Source organism: Lasioglossum baleicum, unplaced genomic scaffold (genome assembly GCF_051020765.1).
Source record: "Lasioglossum baleicum unplaced genomic scaffold, iyLasBale1 scaffold0895, whole genome shotgun sequence".
Classification (NCBI taxonomy): Eukaryota; Metazoa; Arthropoda; class Insecta; order Hymenoptera; family Halictidae; genus Lasioglossum; species Lasioglossum baleicum.
Window position 1 is genome coordinate 14,281 of NW_027469954.1, and position 19,929 is coordinate 34,209.

General features: G+C 42.3%; 1 protein-coding gene across 2 annotated transcripts in view; it reads right to left on the reverse strand.

Annotated features, from left to right (window-relative positions):
* Positions 1-19,929, reverse strand: part of LOC143220395 (calcium-transporting ATPase sarcoplasmic/endoplasmic reticulum type-like) — a 42,144-nt gene that overhangs the window by 5,647 nt on the left and 16,568 nt on the right. The window contains exons 2-12 of one of the 2 annotated variants that reach the window (XM_076446050.1): positions 13,189-13,206; positions 7,316-7,398; positions 5,140-5,526; positions 3,496-3,983; positions 2,356-3,361; positions 2,054-2,274; positions 1,835-1,970; positions 1,610-1,762; positions 1,412-1,545; positions 1,212-1,329; positions 999-1,116 (exon numbers count right to left, since the gene is read on the reverse strand). In XM_076446050.1, coding sequence (XP_076302165.1) covers positions 999-1,116; positions 1,212-1,329; positions 1,412-1,545; positions 1,610-1,762; positions 1,835-1,970; positions 2,054-2,274; positions 2,356-3,361; positions 3,496-3,983; positions 5,140-5,526; positions 7,316-7,398; positions 13,189-13,206 — 2,862 coding nt within the window. Of the gene's footprint in view, positions 1-915; positions 1,117-1,211; positions 1,330-1,411; positions 1,546-1,609; positions 1,763-1,834; positions 1,971-2,053; positions 2,275-2,355; positions 3,362-3,495; positions 3,984-5,139; positions 5,527-7,315; positions 7,399-13,188; positions 13,207-19,929 lie in introns of those variants that run through there. The other variant, XM_076446049.1, reaches the window with a different exon arrangement.

A 19,929-nucleotide genomic window follows, 5' to 3' on the forward strand; every position in this document is an offset into this window, starting at 1 on the left:
TCAAAATTTTCCACGGAGTACTGAAATGAAAATATTATATTTAGTGATGTGAGCTGCTGTGCGTTAAAAAAGTTAAGTGCCCAAAAATAGAACTACCGCAAAATAGGGTGCAACATGCTCTCTAGGACCTTATTCCGTTCTGTCGATGTTTTAACTAATTCAAAAAAAAATTTGGTATTCGATACTACTCAAAATACGCATTTACTTAAAAAAAAAAAAAGAAAAACTAAAAAAATAAATAAAGAAAACAGATTGTAAAAATAAAGCAAAATAAAAGTGTCAAGTTTTTTTTACACGTTGCTAAGACATCGTCAGATATGTGGTACACGTAGAACAGTGGGATGCTGATTACCAAAGGGACTACCGAAAAACTATTGAAGAATAAATTCGTGTTTTCGAAGTGCATTGTGCTCAAACATCATGCAATGTATAGGTGTTCGAAACAAGGGTCTAGGAAACGGATGTACTAACATATCAGGGTTAGAAAAAAACATTGATGGGTGTTGTTTTTCTTTTTGTTTGGGAGGAAAAGTTAATGTTTAAAAGGCACTCGTAGAAAATAATTTAACAATCACAATTGTTTTGATTGCGCGGGGTCTCTTTTTCATCACTCGAAGCCACTGAAACCCGTAATATGATTGTAGAGCGACTTCAGGGTACGGTGTGATGCGGGCATGGTGGGCCTTGGTGGCAAATCTGTATTGGTTGTACTAACACCATGCACAACAGTCAAACTGGTTAAAATCTCACTTAAACGCACTTCAATTAATAACTTATCTTCGAGGCTTCCCGGGCAACGGGGAAGAACTTCGTTTTTTGTTTAAATGCAATTGCAAGTCCGAAAACTCAGTTGCAAAATGTTTTCCATAGGAAAAACACTGTCTGTTAGACTAAATGTTTGTTTTCGCGGACGTTCTATATGGGACAAATAATTAATAGTCCAAAGAACACAGCCCACATTAGAACGATCCAAAGCACTGTGTCAATTGGACTCTCACCATCTGTGAACTTTCTGGCAATGAACTTCAGGGTTTCGTCGAGAAGTACCACTGGAATGGAAAACTTCATAACGGTAACCCACTCCTCGCCCGTTAGAGGGGTAACTTGGAATACAGACTGGAACAAATAATAATTCGCATTATTATATTACACCGATAAGAGTAGCAGAAAAAGAGTGAGCAACAATTTCATTTTGTCGCATCTGTATATACCGAAAGGACGTCGACGTAAAGGATGACAAAGTGGAGTGTGAAAGAAAGAGCCATAGAGGCAATGAGCCACATGTTAGACCAAGGCGGCATAGTGATGAGAGATTGATTCTCAGATAAACTGGAAGGAAGCAAAAATAAAAATAATATAGAAATTAATATAAATTTGAACGTATAGAAAAGATTTATTTACACGACGTTACCTGTTCATAGCGTTTAACATTTCAATGGTTACAAGTACAGACAGAGCCATTGTCATAGGATGAGGATCCGTGAAGATCTTACAGTTCACGCCCTTGAATTCGTCTCCGCCTCCAAGGCACGCCAAGTGATGAGTCTGCGAATTACAGCAATTAAGGTTACGGCTACATACCAAGGACGTCGTTTAATATAGTAATTACCAATTGGTAATAGTTCATCTGTGGTCCATTCGGACTGTACAGGAACCACCATGCAGCTGATCCAACAGTTGCAGCACCTACATATCCGCCAATAGCCAGATAGCGGAAGAACAACCAGCCAGAAATAAGAGATTCGTCAGCTTTGCGGGGAGGCTGTAATATTTTAAGTACAATTATAGTTTTCTTTCTTTCATATTTTCATAACTAAATAAAATTCGTCAGTACCTTGCTCATGATGTCCAAGTCTGGTGGATTAAAGCCAAGAGCAGTAGCCGGAAGACCATCAGTGACCAAGTTGACCCACAAAAGTTGTACAGGGATCAGAGCTTCGGGAAGACCAAGAGCGGCAGTCAAGAATATACTATAATTTACAAGAAGAACTTATTGGTTGTTTACATGCGTGTTAAATGTATTTAATGGGTGTATTAATTTTCCTACGCCTACCTTACGACTTCACCAATATTGGAAGAAATCAGATAACGAATGAACTGTTTCATGTTGTTATAGATGGCACGACCTTCTTCAACAGCGGCGACAATGGAAGAGAAGTTGTCGTCAGCCAGTACCATCTCAGAAGCTGATTTCGCAACAGCAGTTCCAGAACCCATAGCAATACCAATCTCAGCTTTTTTTAAGGCAGGGGCGTCATTCACACCATCACCAGTCTACAGTGGAGAAAGAGAAAACTAAAAATCATAATCTGTACTTCCTGGACTGCATACGCATCGATTAATCGGATAACCTACCATAGCTGAGATTTCGTTCATGCTTTGTAGGTACTCAACAATCTTAGATTTGTGAGCGGGTTCCACTCGAGAGAAGAGACGAGCTCTAGCGCAAGCAGCTTTCTGTTCCGATGAAGGAAGGTCGTCGAACTCACGTCCAGAGTACGATTTTCCAGTCGTGTCCTCGTCTTCACCGAAAACACCGATACGTCTGCAGATGGCTTCAGCAGTGGCTTTGTTGTCTCCAGTGATGACAATTACACGAATACCAGCAGCACGACACCTCGCGATAGAGTCGAACACTTCTTTGCGAGGTGGATCAAGCATACCAACGACACCGATAAAGGTGAGATCCTTCTCATAGGTATAGAACTTTGTGGAGTCGCCAAGATCCATATCGTCAGGCTTCATTGGGTGATCAGCAGTGGCAAGAGCAAGACAACGCAGAGTGTCTCGACCAGTACCGTATTGACGAGTCAAGTCTAAGATACGGTTCTTCAAAGTAGAAGTAAGAGGAACCTTATTAGAGCCAACACGGGCATGCGTGCACCTGTCCAAGACACCTTCTGGAGCGCCCTTAACGAAGAGTTTCGGTCCAGTGCCCAATTTAGTCGGTTTCAACGGTGTACAATAAGAGGACATAGATTTACGGTCACGGGAGAATTCCAAGGTGAATTCCTTCTTCCATTTCGTCTCCATGTCCTGCCTAACAACGATAGCAGCATTACGCCTGTCCAGTCCATTCTTGGAGGCACCGTACGGGTTGATCTTCTCTGCAAGCACGATAAGAGCGGTTTCCGTTGCCTCGCCAACCTTCTCGAATGCTTGTTTGAATTCGTTGAAATCGATAGCAGAGTCGTTGCACATGATGCAAATCGTGCCAATCTCATGAAGAGTTTCATAGTCTTGACCACGGATTTTCTTGCCCCTCACGAAAATGTCACCCACCGGCTCGTAAGTCGAGCCAGTGATCTCGAACTCGTGGAAGCTGCTATCGTTGCCCTCGATTTTGTCGAAGATGAACATTCTGTAGATAGTATCGATAAATGTTTAGTAATCCACAGCAAAGATTAAAACTACTTTTCGAACTATACAGATCGCGAATTAAATCGACGGATACGCGAGACTATGTTAATACCTTAATTGATTGATAGAACTTACCGACTAACAGACATTTGGTTGGTGGTCAAGGTACCGGTCTTGTCCGAGCAGATAACAGAGGTACAACCAAGGGTCTCGACGGATGGCAAGGATCGCACGATAGCGTTCTTTTTTGCCATACGACGCGTACCCAAAGCCAAGCAAGTGGTAATTACAGCCGGCAAACCTTCGGGAATGGCGGCTACAGCCAGAGCAACGGCAATCTTGAAGTAATAGATGGCTCCCTTGATCCAGGATCCACCGTGAGCAGGATCGTTGAAGTGTCCAATATTGATAGCCCAGACAGCCACGCAAATCACGGAGATAACTTTCGACAATTGTTCGCCGAACTCGTCCAGCTTTTGTTGCAGAGGCGTTTTGATCTCCTCGGTCTCGGACATCTCCGTACGGATCTTACCAATAGCGGTATTCAGTCCGGTTCCAATCACTACACCGCGAGCCTTGCCAGCGGCCACATTAGTACCGGAGAACAAGATGTTCTTCTTGTCCTGTTCCACGAAAGAAATACGATTACGGTAAAGCCTGCATTAGAAGTATTACCATCTGTATTACTGCGGGAATGGAGAGCAAACTGATATATTAAGAGAGATAGCAGATCTTACAAGGAGATTGCAAGGCCTTGGGGTCACCCCGATTTAGTTCAAATTTTGAAGAATGACAGATTCCACTACTCAATAATTCAAATTGCAACTGGGTTGGGTTTAATTCAATTTTGTTTGAAATAATGATTAGATAATGGTTCAATGCGCTCTACTAAATCGTTACGCGGCAATTATATGAAACAAAATTAAATTAAATCAAATATCTATGAAATTATTGAGTAGTGGTCCCTATAATCTTAAATTTTCATCGTCAGGAGAAACTAAATCTACCATCCTGTAAAATTAAAATTAAATCGATGACCTCAGGGCCTTGCAGTCTCTTTGTTAGTTTCAATGAAAGGAACCGTGTACAAGAAAATCGAATGAACGAGCATATCCATGACAGTGCCGAATGTTTAGGATACGTAAGAAAAGCATGATTGAAGAAGAGAGCATGAGTATGAAAGAAGACGGAATGCAAGGTTTAAATAAGGGCGATAGGATATGAGCGAATGGCAGAGTCAGTGTTCGAGAATTGTCAGTTCCAGTAGCCAGGGAAATTTAGAACTTTTTGCCACAGGCTCCAAGATTTCATTTTAAAGGAATTCCGAAAAATCTAGTGATACTTAGTTTCAGATACAGTGCTAAAAAGGCATTTATCTTTTCTAATAATTTCTAACTCGTACGGTTATAAACTTATTCCGTGACCAATTACAATCTACTACGAGATATCTCGTAGTTAGCAGTGAATGGGTTAACCCCTTAACATACAATGACGAGTTAGACTTGTAATTTCTTTCAAGGACCGTCTTTGATTTTTCTAAGTATTTCTCTCCGTTGTATGTCAAGAGATAAATTTTATGAATCAATCTTATCAATAAAAATCCAATATTAAAAAAAAAGATATGTATTCCTTTTCAGCTTCCATTCTCTAGTTCAACTTAGCGAAATAAAATAGTATTTTTCAATCGTATCAAGTGTATTTAATTTGTGTGTCAAGGGGTTAAGGATAGTCAATACGTAAGTTTGGGCTGGTGCAACAATGAAATCCTACGTTACCAACCTGATTGACAGCGCGTGGGTCAGGAACGGGGTCCGTGTGTTTGATGACCGAGACTGATTCACCAGTCAGGATAGACTGATCGATCCTGAGGGTGGTCGAGAAGATCTTGGTTAAACGGATATCAGCCGGGATCTTGTCACCGACGGACACCTCGACGATGTCCCCGGGCACGATCTCCTTGGCACGAATCCTTTGGACACCGGATTTGTCCATTCGTAAGACCTTGCCCATCTCGGGCTCGTATTCCTTCAACGCTTCGATCGCAGACTCGGCGTTACGTTCTTGCCACACACCGACCACGGCGTTGGCGATGAGGATGAGCAAAATAACGAAGGGCTCGACGAAGGCCGTGAACGCATCTTCGTGCTCTTCAAATAAAGCTAATACCTGGAAAATCGTCGATCCACCGATTAGAAGCCGCTTTTCAATCTTTACTCGATACGCCAAGAAATACCGAGAGAAACGGGAATAACGAGCATGGTTATCTGGCTTCGGGATTTTTATTCTTATCTTTTTATTTGCGAGCAAAGGATTGTTTATTCGAAAACCGAGACTCGTCGTCGAGGAATTATAATCAGCTGGTTTTGCCAGCTGGAATATTTATCTTTATCTCTATCCTCATTTCTCGGATACGCTGTAACGATAGGAATTTCGATGATTTATAAATATAGGGGAAATTTTGTATCGGCGTGAATAGGATATTCGCAAAGAGGAAAATTTACTTTGGTAAAACACACGGCAGAGAGGATAAGCCGAAAGCACGAGCGTTTTATATACGTTCACGAACAAAGGATATGTCAATATGTAAACATGGTTTCTCAACAGGATCGTCTGGCCAAAAAGCGATAAGAGAAAGATGAAATAAAGGAAGCAAAAATACATTTATTATCGATTCACTGCCTCAACTGAACAGGTCGGCGACATTTATTTAATCTGTTTATCCAAGGCGTATTTACCAGACGAAACCATTGAACGCAATCAATATAATTCTTCTTAGTATCAACAATCAACGAGTTGTATAATCCGTTATCAAGTGTTTAATATTTATATCGCCAATAAAGGAAAATTTTTTCAGTCATCAATTTTGATTCTCGTCTCTTATAGCTTAATCTTTCTATTTCTCGCTTCTGTGTCCGGGGATAAACGTCGAATAAATAATTAAAACAGGAAATGGAATTGACTTAAGAAGTTACGTATTTAAGACACTTTGAAAGCTTAAATATTTGTTCTCACCTTTAGCATATGACTAGTCGGAATATTAAAAACACGAAAAAAGAAGAAAAAATATCATTTTTTACTCCATAAAATAGAATTCGAGGCTACATCTGAATTTTCCATATCCTGACCTTTATTTTACAAGTATCCATCACGAATTCCCTACACGTGCGTAAGGATAACTATACTGTCGGTAACGGCGACAGATCGATGGGCTATTTTTTCACCTTTGAAACCAAATGTATTTATAATGAGTGAGCCTTGAACCCCCTTGTAAACATAGTACGACTTCGAAGCTAACTAATAATTACTTAGCCGCTCGCGGATGAGCATAATATGCTGCTTCGATTTTATTAATTACCGTCGTCTCGCGTCACGTCTAAAAATAAGCAACCATCGGTTGCATTCGATTATTTATCCTCGATAAAATCAGCGGTTCAACGTTTTTCCAATGGCGACCAATGATTATCGCGCAAATCCACGGAATGAGAGAAATTACCTCCTTTATTTCCATTTATTAATATTAATCGAAGTGCTCGTCATCGAAATTGATTTCAAATTGAAGATTATCGTAACCGATAACGGATCGCTAAAGGTGACTTCGAGGAATTGTAAAGGATCCTCTCGTTATTTGTTGGATGCCGATGAACTATCGGTAGATGTTCACTTGGCTGAATTTATTTTAACTCTTTGCACTCGAAGACCAAAAAACTTTCGCCATAAAGCTTTCCTTACGTTTCTATGAGCTCGGTGATACCTTTTGCGTCAAAATATTCAAAGAAAATTATACGTTTGCGTTTAGAATAAGCGGAATTATTTCGATATTTCGCGCGTAGTTATTTTTAATATTGTCTCTTATTCGTGTTTAAATTATGGCATTAAAACGAACGGTGACTGAGAGTCGCCGCTCGAGTGCAAAGGGTTAAAACATGAACGATAGTAACATCGAGTGTATACGTACAAAAGAAATAATAGCGGCTAATAGAAGAATCTTAACTAGAAGGTCGTCGAATTGCTCCAGGACGAGTTGCCATATAGACTTTCCTGAAATTAGCAAGCAGAAAAGTGTTAAATCTCGCTGTTTTACAATTTTACGTTGCAGCAGAGTTCAAAACGATCGTTTCGGTAAGCAAACGTGAGAAATAAATTTGGGAACGGTTCGAGGAGTAACAAATTGGCATTTTACAATTTTGTCACGAGATTGGCTGTCGTCCGATCCTCGGGGAAAAAAGGGTCAGTTATTCGTCAACGGGATCCAGCGACGATTCGTGGAAGCGCTGGGTGACCATAACAAGGCACTCGACTTCGTATCGTGACGCGACATCTTTCGCAAAAAACTTACCACATTTTCCAATTTAACGTACGATCCAGAGCGATATATTCGAGCAAACGATAACAGGCAACGATCTAAGAACCTCCGTCAACTTTGAACGACATAAATTTGCGTGGATTTAAAATTGAAAAAGAAACGAAACATAGCTAACGTAATTGTCTGATAAGCTGTCTAACTTCTTACGCGGTTCGAGTACCAGTTTCTCGGTTAATTCCGATTCAATCCCATCCAGGGAGAAAATCACAACTTGGAAAGGGTACCAAGCGACGTCCTCGAAGGCATACTCGATGCAAAAATCGGAAGCGAAGTACCATCGAGCAAAACGCGTAACCATGGGATCAACTTAAACGGTCGAGTATGCCATTTCGATGATCCAAGAAGGAAATATCACGACCTGTTGACATCACGACTAGACAAGCGTGAAAAGAAAACGGAAAACGCGGGCAAAGAGGGAAAAGAGGAAAGATGGCGGAAGCAAGAGTAATCGGGAGCAGGCCCTGGTGTCCTTGACGGCAAGTGCCTTTTGCCAGCACGCGATTGACGTCACGTCGCTCCAACGTGCCGTACAATCGACCATTTCATTAATTGTAATCTACGAGCAGAGACGAGTGAAAATCCGATTGCCGGCCAATTATAGGAACGCGTTTCTACCTCGTCGATCCCTATCTGTCTTCGCGTTTCTTCTGGCCATCCTCGCTGATCATCTTTTCCACCAGATGCACTTAAACCTTCGCTTGCTGTGCTCGAATTTCGTTACGATGTATAGATCTAATTTCTACTTCCTCCTCTCTTCCCTCTTTTTCCTTTTTTAATTTTTTAATGCATTAGTTTAACGACGAAGTAATGCATTTTGCATCTCTATTACGGCTACTCTTTCGTAATTACGATTTTGATACATTTTACACCGGTGCCCTTTCTTCGTTGAAAAATCCGAATATCGGCCTATTAACCGTTTTAATTTATCAAATAAAATATTCGTGTCGCAAAAAGGCAGATCTCGTCGTTAAAGCGTATTTAAAGGAAGGAATATTTCATTCGAGAGACTGGAATGTTAACTGTTCGCTGCCAAACAAAATTTGAATGGAAAAAAAAAATGTAGGTACTATTTTTCTCAAAAAATGAAGAGCGTTTGAAAAATGTCGGTTTCGAGTGGCAACGGTGACTCGACGAAACGCGATTTGCGACAGCGATATGTCATCGATGTCCCTTTCGATGACTCTTGTGCAAGCATCAGTTTCATCACCGTATTTGTCTACGCAATACGGATATTGTTAGTCGATCAATGACGCTCGAGCGCGGAACGAGCAACGAGCAACGAGAACGAAGCGAGAAAGAGAGACACGGCTTTCCGCCTTTGCGGGCCCGTCGCCGTCGAATTATAAAAGAAATTTCATTAACGCGAGCCTTGATTGGCAGACAGACGTCAAGGAGAGAATCTTGCGGCACGAAATCAACGGTAACGGAAGCGCGTGGTTACGTGGAACGAAGAATAATGAGCGGCACGAAACAGCTCGGGGCAACTTTTGCGATCTGTTCCATTCTATCAGCGACAGTCGATTTTTCTAGCATTCAAAGGACAATCGTTAGTCGATAATTTGATTTCCCGGAAACAGACCTGATTGGAAATCGAGAATTTCGATTTGTAAGTTGTCGACTCGCTTCTAAAGCGGAAGGCGGAATGACAGAGTGGTTGCACGGACGAGTTTCAGATGATTCCGAAGTTAAATCGAGTTACGAGATTTTCGTTTTACGAACACCTTGACACCGTTGTACTTTTCAACGATACAAGACCGTACGAACATTCTCGCGATTTTCATCAAAATTCTATTCGATCGATTTAATGGACAATATAGGAGGGTAAGTTAATAATTTTGAACTATGGCCGACATGCATCGATCCTCGCCAAAAGCTTGTACCGCTTCGCCGTCCCCCTCGCTGATTACTCGGTCGAACACGGGAACACGAGACTCGTGGTCACGGATCGCGTGCTGCTCTGTTCAATTACCAGCAGTTACACTTTGCATCGCGATTCGCGTCGCTTTGGACATTAATAGATCATCGTGCTTGTTGCTCGAGGGTTTAGCTTATCCCGGAGAAAGTAAACAGGGGTCGCGAAAAAAGGAACGAAAAATAGAGGAAGCGTTTAACCCTTTGCACATTTATTCGTTTCAGGAAAATAGTCATTCGAAAATGGTAAATAAGAAATCGTATAGAAATTAAGACGTAGAATTGTCTTACATTCCACGCATCGTTGGCTAATTTTAAATTCGACATATTAATTAACATCGACGTTTAGAATCTAATTAAATGACGACTGAGCGTCGGATCTCGATTGCAAAGGGTCAAAGAAACTTATAACGAGAATTTCGATAAAAAGATTCAGATTTAGCAGCTCGAACGTCTAGACATTTTCCCGAATTAAAAATTCACCGAGAATATTCGCGGAGTACTCGGCAAAATAGACTATTCCTCGAACTTTACCTAACTAATGTACCATCCAGAAGTTCACAGCTACTCCATAACCAGAGACAAATGTTCCAAAATTGGCGAGAAACTCGGCAGCCTTACCCTACGTTCTAGAACTGCATAACCGGTTTCAAACTAATCCAACATTTCAATTCCGCTAACTCTCTCGATCAAAACTCCGTCGCTCCTCGACTTTCAGCCCACATCGGCTAATCCCAACTCCGATTCGAAATATCCTTGGCAATCATCCTGTTCTCTGGAGCGGAAAGTGCGAACCATCTCGGGAAACGAGTCAATCCTCCGTCGAAGGGCAACCTCGGCTAACGTAACGAGGCGCATTATCCCTCGAATCGACCATGCATACTGTTGACTCGCAATTACATGGCGTAGCAAGTAGCGAATTAAACGACGAGCGGGATGACCGACGTCTACTCGTCCAGCTTCTCCAATTTCTCAGCCACGCACATGGTTAAGGGAACACGTGAAACGGTAATGCAACGTACGCGAAGGCCTGGCCTGCTTCGATAATCACGTTTTCTATGCACCCACGACGCGTGCCTTCTTCTCTGGGCTCGACTTCTGGCCTAAGTGCTCGATATTGCAGCCGCGTTCCGTATTTTCGAAGGCGCTCTGCATCTTTGAGTACCTCCGATCGACCGTCCTTTGATGTCGTTCGCAGATGTGAGCTTCTTCCTCGCTTTAAACGCGGCAATATCTAGAATCGAGTACGATAACGGAGGAAATTGGGTCGTTCGATTGATCGAGACGTTTCGCTGATTCGTTTGGAACTTTGATTTTAGTTGCAGCCGTGATCAGTTGCGGTGAGTCTGGTTCTATTTGCCGTCGTAAATTTCATTTCGGCGTTTAACCGTTTGAATGCCAAAATCGCGCTTCTATTTTGTGTTCAAAAGTGCTTTAGCCGACAATCATAACGTGCTCGGTTTTTGTTGATGCGTTTACAGTTACCATTCAGTTTTAGGCACACTAACCCTTTAACATACAATGACGAGTTAGACTTGTCATTTATTCCAAGGTCCTTTTTTTACTTTGGTAAGTATTTCTCTCCATTGTATGTCAAGAGATAAGTTTTATGAATCAATGTTATCAATAAAAATGTAATATTTAAAAAAAAATGTATATTACTTTTCAGCTTCCATTTTCTGGTTCAACTTAGCGAAATAAAATAATATTTCTCAATCGCATCAAGTGTATTTAATTTGTATGTCAAGGGATTAAGATAAAATTGGAGTAATATTATAAACGATATAACGAAAGAATTAAAACTTATCGCGTATAAATAAAAATCAGCGCAATCGGCTTCCTTGGCATTTTTGGACGCGGAATATGACAAGCGTTATCACGCTGCTTGGCAATTTTCGATTGGCAATCAACAAAGACGATTAAAACGTACAATGAGATATTGGCATCTGGAATAATTGAAATAAATAAATAAATTATCGCTGTGAAAAGGTTCCAAGAAATTTTCAGGAAGCGATCATTAAGCTGCAGATCGTGACTCGCAATTTGTTTGCGATACTCGTTCATTATACTGTTAATACTTCTCCCACCACGTTCGCCAGTAACCAGTGATGGATATTCATGTCTGTTTTGACTTAAAACAAACGGTGCGTACGGGTTATCTTCTCGGATAACGAGATGTTTACTGTTTTCTTATTATCGCCGTCTTCGTTGTTCTCGATAACATCTTGATTAAGTCCAAACATTTCCCAAGCTCCAACGTGCTGAATACCGGAAAATATTTTTCAACGCAAAGTTACACATTGCCGGTCGATTTAAACTCCAAAGTAGAAACGTCGGGAAACGTTACAAGACTCGTGGTATTCTAGCAATAATGAACTCTCGAGGTAAAAAGAAATTCCCGCAACAACGGAAACGCATTCCCCTGCAATCTAAACGAACGTAAATCCCCCGTCGTGCTTCATACCCTTTTCGAGTCTTCCTGAAACCGGCTAGATTTTTCCTCCTGCGTTCCAAGAATCGAGGAAATGGGAGACGGGTATATCTACGATAACCCCGATATTTCATTCGCGAACCTAATCCAAACCGAAATTGCTTTGGGAAATCCCTGGAGGCGAGCCGGGGAGAATCCAGCTGACGAAGAGAAGCTTGCCTCTTTGAAAATAATTAGCGACAGCTAAGAGGAAGGTGAAATCGATCACGCCTCTAGGAACAAGACCACGTACAAGTGCGTCTATTTTTAAGGGATCGCAAGGTACGCGGAATCACGTGTCGAGTACGTAAACAACGAGAAGGAAGCCTCGATTTTGCATGATCCGAAAGCTCCGGGAGAACCTATAACTGCTAGAGATCTGGCATTAAACGCTCGTTTTTTGTGTCATCGTGGCTGACGCGCGATCCGGTAACGTTGGAAGGGGCATTTTCTCGTTGGGAAAACGTCAGTAGTGACGTTGAGATGCAAAATCATCGGCGTGGCCGACTAGCGGAGTGCAACGAGATAAGAGTCGCCTCTCGTACGATAGTTAATGGCCTCCCGAAGCAAGTGATACTTTTTCCGCGATGCTTTTGCTATTCTTGCTGTACGCTCTGTTTGCACCGTTGCGTGCCTGTATTTCGAAACGGAAATACGTAGGAACGTTTCGTATTGAGTAACAGGGACACTCTCGTCTCGACCGTGCATACGGGGAAACGTATGGTTTTAACGAAAGCTGAGAAAAGGAGCGCGAGATGTTTCGAGAGATACTTCGTCGCGAACAATGTCGCGAGCGTTATGTATGCAAATTTAGCCAATTAGAACCGCCGAGTAGTACCATTTGGAACTATTATATCTGACAAACAGACGTGTATATCGTTTGCATCGCGTATCTCTTTACGCTCTCGCACCTACGAACTGCGAACACGTGGAATCGGTCGCGAAATAATCCTATCGCTATCTCGACGAACGTCTCCGTTATCCCGAGACGCTCTAAACAAGATCAATGCCAATTTGTTAACAGACGAGCTTACCGTGTCGATCGTCGTCGAAAGAGGAAAAGCATTCGCTGGTAGAGACTTACCCTCCTCGGCCGGCAATTCTGAAACAGACAAAACGAAACGGAGATAAGTAACCGTTGTTCCAATCGGACGTTGCTTTTTGTCGATTTTTAATCCTCTGTAATGGAATTTTTCGTTCTCGGTGCGGCAACCACGAGTCACAGAGGGTTAAAATCGAACCGAAAGGCTAGCCCGTGAACGGGGTCGTTCGTTATCGTGAACCAATTATTATTTAGGTCGTTTCTAATCCTCGCAAACGTTCTCAAATACGATCTATTAGCACTATGCTGTCCGGTAGCACCACGTTGGTGCCATGCGCGAAACAACACAAACAATCTTGTACTTATTTACACATGTACATCCTTGGAATTTTGAGAAAATAGAGGGACAGGATTGAAAATTCACGAGAAGGAGATTTGTAAAACTTGACGATTTATTATATCCAAAGAATCACGGTTAGATGTGCGTACGACATAGTGTTAACCCATTCGCATCTTCGCTCTAAAGAGAGTTTATCAAGCCTTTGATTGAAATTAAGCGTAACAAAGGAACTCTTGTTTATATTCAATCGAAAAATTATACGTACTCTAAAATCAAATCATTTTATACGACGTTATAACGTAAATACTCATTTTTGCAGGTAGTTGCGCGGTAAATAAATTTAAAATAGACCAGTAACAGTTAACGGGCGCGGATTATTTTGCTAAATGATGCAAATGGGTTAATATAATTATATTCTCGTACCGCGGAGATGTGGTGTATAAATGTCCACGTCGAAGGTATCGAGGATTTGCGATCAACCCTTTGTAAACGGGTTAAAAAGCCAGTTAGGGTGGTTCGTACGTGCAATCTCGATGGTTTAACCCATGGCAGCTCGCAGCATCTCCTTTAAGCTAGCCTACTTCGAATTGCTGAAGCACCGTTCGCGTACTGACATCGCAAACATCGTTTTCCTAATCGATAATAAACGCCCTTACATGGTGACGGCTCATCGGCGCTCGTTACCGTGACAACCGATAAAAACTGGTCCAATCTGGGGGAGGGGAAAAAAAAAAAAAAAAATAACGCGAAATTTCCCAGTGGCTTTTCAACGAAGAAACCATACGGTTTTCGAGTGAAATTCTAGAGGCTGACGCCTCTGATCCGACACGTGCTGGGGGGTCTGACGCAATTTAGGATCCACCGAGGCGCCATCGCGTCGATTGGACTTGATGGACGTGTACTTGCGTACCGTACGAAAAGGGTGTTAAAGTGTTCTCCATTAGTTAAATTCAATTGTAATCCATGGAATTCGATATTCGCGAAAAAAACATACCGTATCTATAAATATTCTCCTTTTTACCGAAATATTTCGAAATTCGGTTTACGTGATTTTCGAGGATGTCTTCGATTTGACAGGTTTCTTTCTTCTTTTTCTTCCTTTAGTTCGCGTGAATTATTTAAAGAATAAACGGGTATTTTAATCCTCCCAGGTATTTTATACTAATTTTCTAATTTCGTTGCAGATCCTGTGGGGATGAGGAAAGTTTAGGAACTCTATTTACGTATTCTGATAATATTTCCGATGTGCCGAGTTCACTTTTAATCAAAGATGCCATAATTTCTAAGAAACAACGCGAAGTTTATGTTTGCAAAAGTAGATTCGGAAAGTTCGCGGATGTTATTTACGCGCAATTTTGAAACGAGGAAAGGCAAACGAGACGCGGAGCTGCGATTCGGATAACAAGTTCCGGGAAGCAAACCGGAAGCAAACCCGATCTCCGGTGCAGTTTTTGCTAGATTCGGCAAATTCGACGCGGTATCGCATTCCGGCTGGGCTCGCCTCAAAAACACGTCGAAAAATAGGGCCGAGACCTCGTTCTCCATCGAGAATTCTCCGTCTATGGGGATAGAACATCGTGTACCCTTGGGATATTCCGTGCGGGAACCGTGCACTCGGTAGTACTTTCAATTTTAACGAAAAAACTTTGGAGATCCGGCGAAAGCATTAAACTAGGGAAAAGATTATGTAAATTCGGTAATCTTACTTCCTTACAAGGAACAACCTTCTGTTCTATAGCTTCTATCGTTCTTTCAGTCTTCAACGTTCGAGAACTTTAGTTGCGTTCTCTTTGCTTTCTCTCTCTTAAAGCCCTATCGATTCTCTTACGTTTCTTTATTTAAAAATGCCAGTACAGAAATCGCGTTGGTTATAACTCGCCACGCATAAAAGCCGTAAACGTAGAACTATAGGCAAGAAGGAAAAAGAAAAATTATAACTCTGAACTGATGTCTTGTGTGGCAATTTGGCTGCACGACGTCGATAGCTCCTCGAAAGAAGAATCATCCTCATATCATGTCATCCGCGATATGAGCACCATGGAAATCGATACCGATGCGTCCAACGATTATGCAAGTTTCACGTAAACGAACCGTTTATGCGAACGCTCCTCGAGCGCCTGAGTCATCAAGTTGAAGATCGTCGAGTTCCTAAACCAACCATCGAAATAGCTTAGTGGTCCACGTAACCATTTCCCGAGGATTAATCGTTCTCTTCGCAGAAGCTGCAAGAATTCGTTGGAAACGGTAGGAAAATGAGTCGGTTTAACGGAGAACGAGGTGCATTATATCTCTCTTGAAAGAGAGAGCAGACAAAGAGAGGAGTGAGATATGGAACGTGAATGTCACGAATTTTCGTACGAGGAAGTGGCGTGCCGCCAAGAGGATCGGGGTTGTTTGCATTTTGCGGATGACAGAGACTCGATGAGATCGGATTTGTGGCAACTGGCCCGAGTCCCGAGGGAACGAGAGCGGCGACTGGATTTTCGTGGTTAGAGATAGTAAAATCGTCTTTATATTCCTTGCATCCCCTCGTGTCTGCGATAATTTAACCGGGAGAAAGTGGAAAGTCGAGAGTCGGAATGAAACGCGATAGTCGAAACAGAAGTGCAATTTTGGCCGAATATAATTCGCGAATTATTTTATACTGACACGAGATACCGAGAAATTGATTGTCCGGAGAGAGAATTTCTTTTTAATTTCACCGAGCTTGAAATTGGACAGGAAATGTAAAAACACGAGAAAAAAATTGAATAACAGGGAATCAATGATGTATACGAGAAAGCGCAAATCGCGTGTTTGCCGACGTTCATCCGCTGACGTATACTGAAAACGCAGCAAGTTGTAAGTAGAACAAAAGTAGATCAATCGCAGGAACTCGGTGTTAAACGCGTGTTTGTGCACGCACGAACACGTACGTTTGTACGGAAGTGATTTGCAATCTTGACGCAAGTTAGAAAATACGTAGCTAGAAAGAAGTCGATATCGTCGTTGCAAGCGCTTCACGGGTGTTGGTAATATCGAAAAAAGATCGGAATCTCCTTCGACAACTGCGATAATAACGATCTATATCGAATAGGAGATCCTCGCGTCCATTTCTCCAATTTTCAAACTTACAATTCATCCTTCATCCCGCCGCTTCACACCGCGCGTACCCCTGGACACGTAATACCATTATTTCCATTCATACTCCGTCCATGTTCTTCCAACGAGCGTGAATTCTCGTTTCCGAGGTCTGCGTTAATTTCATCCCCTTCTGCGTCACGCGGATCGGCATTCGAATACGCCCGATTCGATATTGGATTACTCGAACGCTTAGAGGCTTTCACACGCGCGAATTACGTCTCGCGGTTGCCGTTGCGGTTAACTAACGTATCTATGCATCAACCGAATCGCGATATCGTCTAATCTGCGGTGTAAAAACAAAGCAATTAACCAATATCCAATTCGACACCGGTCATCCATCATTTCCAGCCTCGAACCAACGGACGCGGAACACTGATTCGATGATAATCGAATTTTATCTCGATTATTACTCGAAGACGTTTTCGTTACGAAGAAGCTTTGCTTATGTTTCTATAAGCTCGGTGATATCTTTTACGTCAAAGTTATACATTTGCGTAGCGGAATTATTTTTATTATTATTTCATTATTATTTTTTTATATTTCGCGTGTAGTTATCGTCGCTTACTCGTGTTTAGGTTATGACATTAAAACGAATGGTGACCGAGAATCGCCTCTCGAGTGCAAAGGGTTAATCTGCGTTGAAACGAAGTAGCATTATCAGAGAACGAAGTAGAGAACAACGAATATCATCGTAAATCTGTCGGTGGAAAGATTTACAAACGATTCTCGAAATTCCAGTTCCCCTCGACAAAGTATGTCTCTCCTTTCAGGTTTTACCACTGCGCGACAGATGCGAGTTCGCATAATAGGGGCGCGTTTCATTCGCAGAGAACCACTTTTATTTACTCGAGGGACAAGGGTGTTTCGACGCCGGTCCTCGAAAGGTATAGTTTGTTTATATCGGACCGTTTTACTCATTGCTGATTTGCGCAGAGAAATTATTAATTCTTGGTTCACTCGTCGGAACGGGAAACTATATTCGATCGTAATCTTGCAGACGAGCAGAGAAAAATCCGATTAGAAAAGGTTAATACGGTATTAACACATTCCCTAACACTGTTGGCCACATGCGCTGTCTGTCGAACTTTCCGTTCAAGTCGGATATTTCTCTAGCTAAATCTGGCACGATACATTTCGTAAAATCGCCAGTCGGTGTACAAACAGCCCGAATTTTTTATCCCGCTTATTTTCCTTTCTAATACGCATATAAATGAACACCACGCACTCGTGTTAAATAAACATCTCGGAATCTACGCGTTTAAACGTAAATCGATGTTGAGGTAAATGCGTCCTGTAATTTATTTATTTATTCAGCCAGGTGTTCTTTCGAAACACGGTCAAACCAGAATCGGACATTATTATTGCCAAAAGGTATCGCGTCTCCGAATTAAAAGAATATCAGAAATAACCCTCGAAAAACTGACAGCTTTTTGGGGATTCGAGAGTAATTCAAGAGAAGTGCCAAACTTTATTACCCCATCTACTGCACCCTGGGGTCACCTTAACCCCGCCGGATTATTCGTCGAGAATAAACCGAATCCGATTTACTAGCGAACCGATTACATTCCCAAACCAAAGAGATAAAAGAGAGGAATAAAATAAACTCGAAAGAAATTCGGGATTCAAAGTCAAAGAGTTAGAATGACCAAGGTCGGTCAACCAGGCACCAGGATCCAGCAAACGTAGAAGGCATGCAAACCTCGCTCGCGACTGTCGCGAATTTTCCGCGTTTGCTTTTCGCGAATGGCCTCTGATACCCGTTCAGAAGGCACATCGATCGCGACCACGTACACCGTGTGTGCGACACACGCTCTCGCGAGAACAATGCGCCACCTCCGTGCGAGTAGAAACGTCCGGGGAACGTGGGAGAAGAAAGAGAAAGAAATAAAAACGAAAAGGCAGAAGGGAAAAAAAATATGAAAAGAAAAATGTCCAGTCCTCCCGTTGGCGGAGCGTCACGGTTACGAATTAATCACACAACGCTGAGTCGATGGCACACGATGCTAACACCAGGGCTACAAAGCTGGGCTAGAGCCGTGACAAACGCCACGTTGACACAAATTTCGGATTAATTTTCCTTTTCCATCGGCTGAAATTTGTTCGAGAAAAGAACGCTTTGGGAATATCGGATTTTTCTTTTAAAGATGAACGGACATTGAAGAAACTTGACGAAAACGGTGAAAGATTGCGTGGAGAAGTCGAACTCGAGGTGGAGAAGTAACCTCGGTGCATCTCGGGAAAGCGTGGTAGGGTAAACGAGACTCGACGTCCTCGAAGGGCCATCTTCGACACGAGCTATAGCCCCGTAACCTATCACCTTTGCGTTCGAAATTTTATTCTTCAGCCTTGACACGCGAAATCTCGGAACTTGGCGGAAGAATATTCTTGAAAGAAAGTCGCGTTAAATAGTTTCAGTTTCAACTGTTGGTTTTCCAAGTGGTAGTTGCCGATCGGTCGGTCGTTAATGGCGGGAACTTTCCTACGCGATCGTTCGGCTCGAAATTTGGGAAATATAGCGAATCTCGGGCCGGATATAAATACCGGGCGGGCATTTCACGTGCTTCTGTGCCCGCCTCTCGGGTCTGATTGTGTATTTTTGAAATGTAGGTTACGGAATGCCAGCAAATGCAAGTATCTGATAAAAGGTTACGTAAGTTTTGGCAAGTACATCGAGGTGGAGATCTATTTGCGTTGTAAAAACACCGCCTCGTGCGTATTGTTATTTATTAACGCGGGCTAGCTGCATAATCGTGATTTATGACATCGTAATTAGAATGTACACGGTGCGAGTCATCGGAGCACGGTGGCCCGAGTTCCTCGCAGATCGAACGGGCAAATCGCGAGATTTGATAGCTGCGAGTTACATAACCGATGTCTCGTAGGTGAAAGATCGACTTCGAGAATCGACCGGCAGAAAATTCCGTGCTATTACGCAGGAAAATGGCTTGGAGGATTTCTGCGTTACACGATTCTGGAATATCGTTAGTATCGTTAGTATATATAAGATGAGATTCGCGTTGTTCCACGAATTTCGAAACTTCCGATGCTCCGTGTCAGGTCACCCGGTATAACGACGCGTTTCCAACGCGAAACCATTAAGTCAGCTCGTTACGAGTTGCACAGAGAAGGTCATCGATTCGCGTGCTCGCGTTCTCCCTAAGCGAAATGTTAATTGGATCTGTTTTAACGTAATTACATTTGCGGAGCGAGAAGACGAGGCACGATCGACACTCGGCCCGGAAATCCCTCGCGTCTTCGGCTCTGCCGCGAAATCCTTTCGGGGCTGTATTAAAGAACTGTGCAAACTCGGGTTCTTTAAC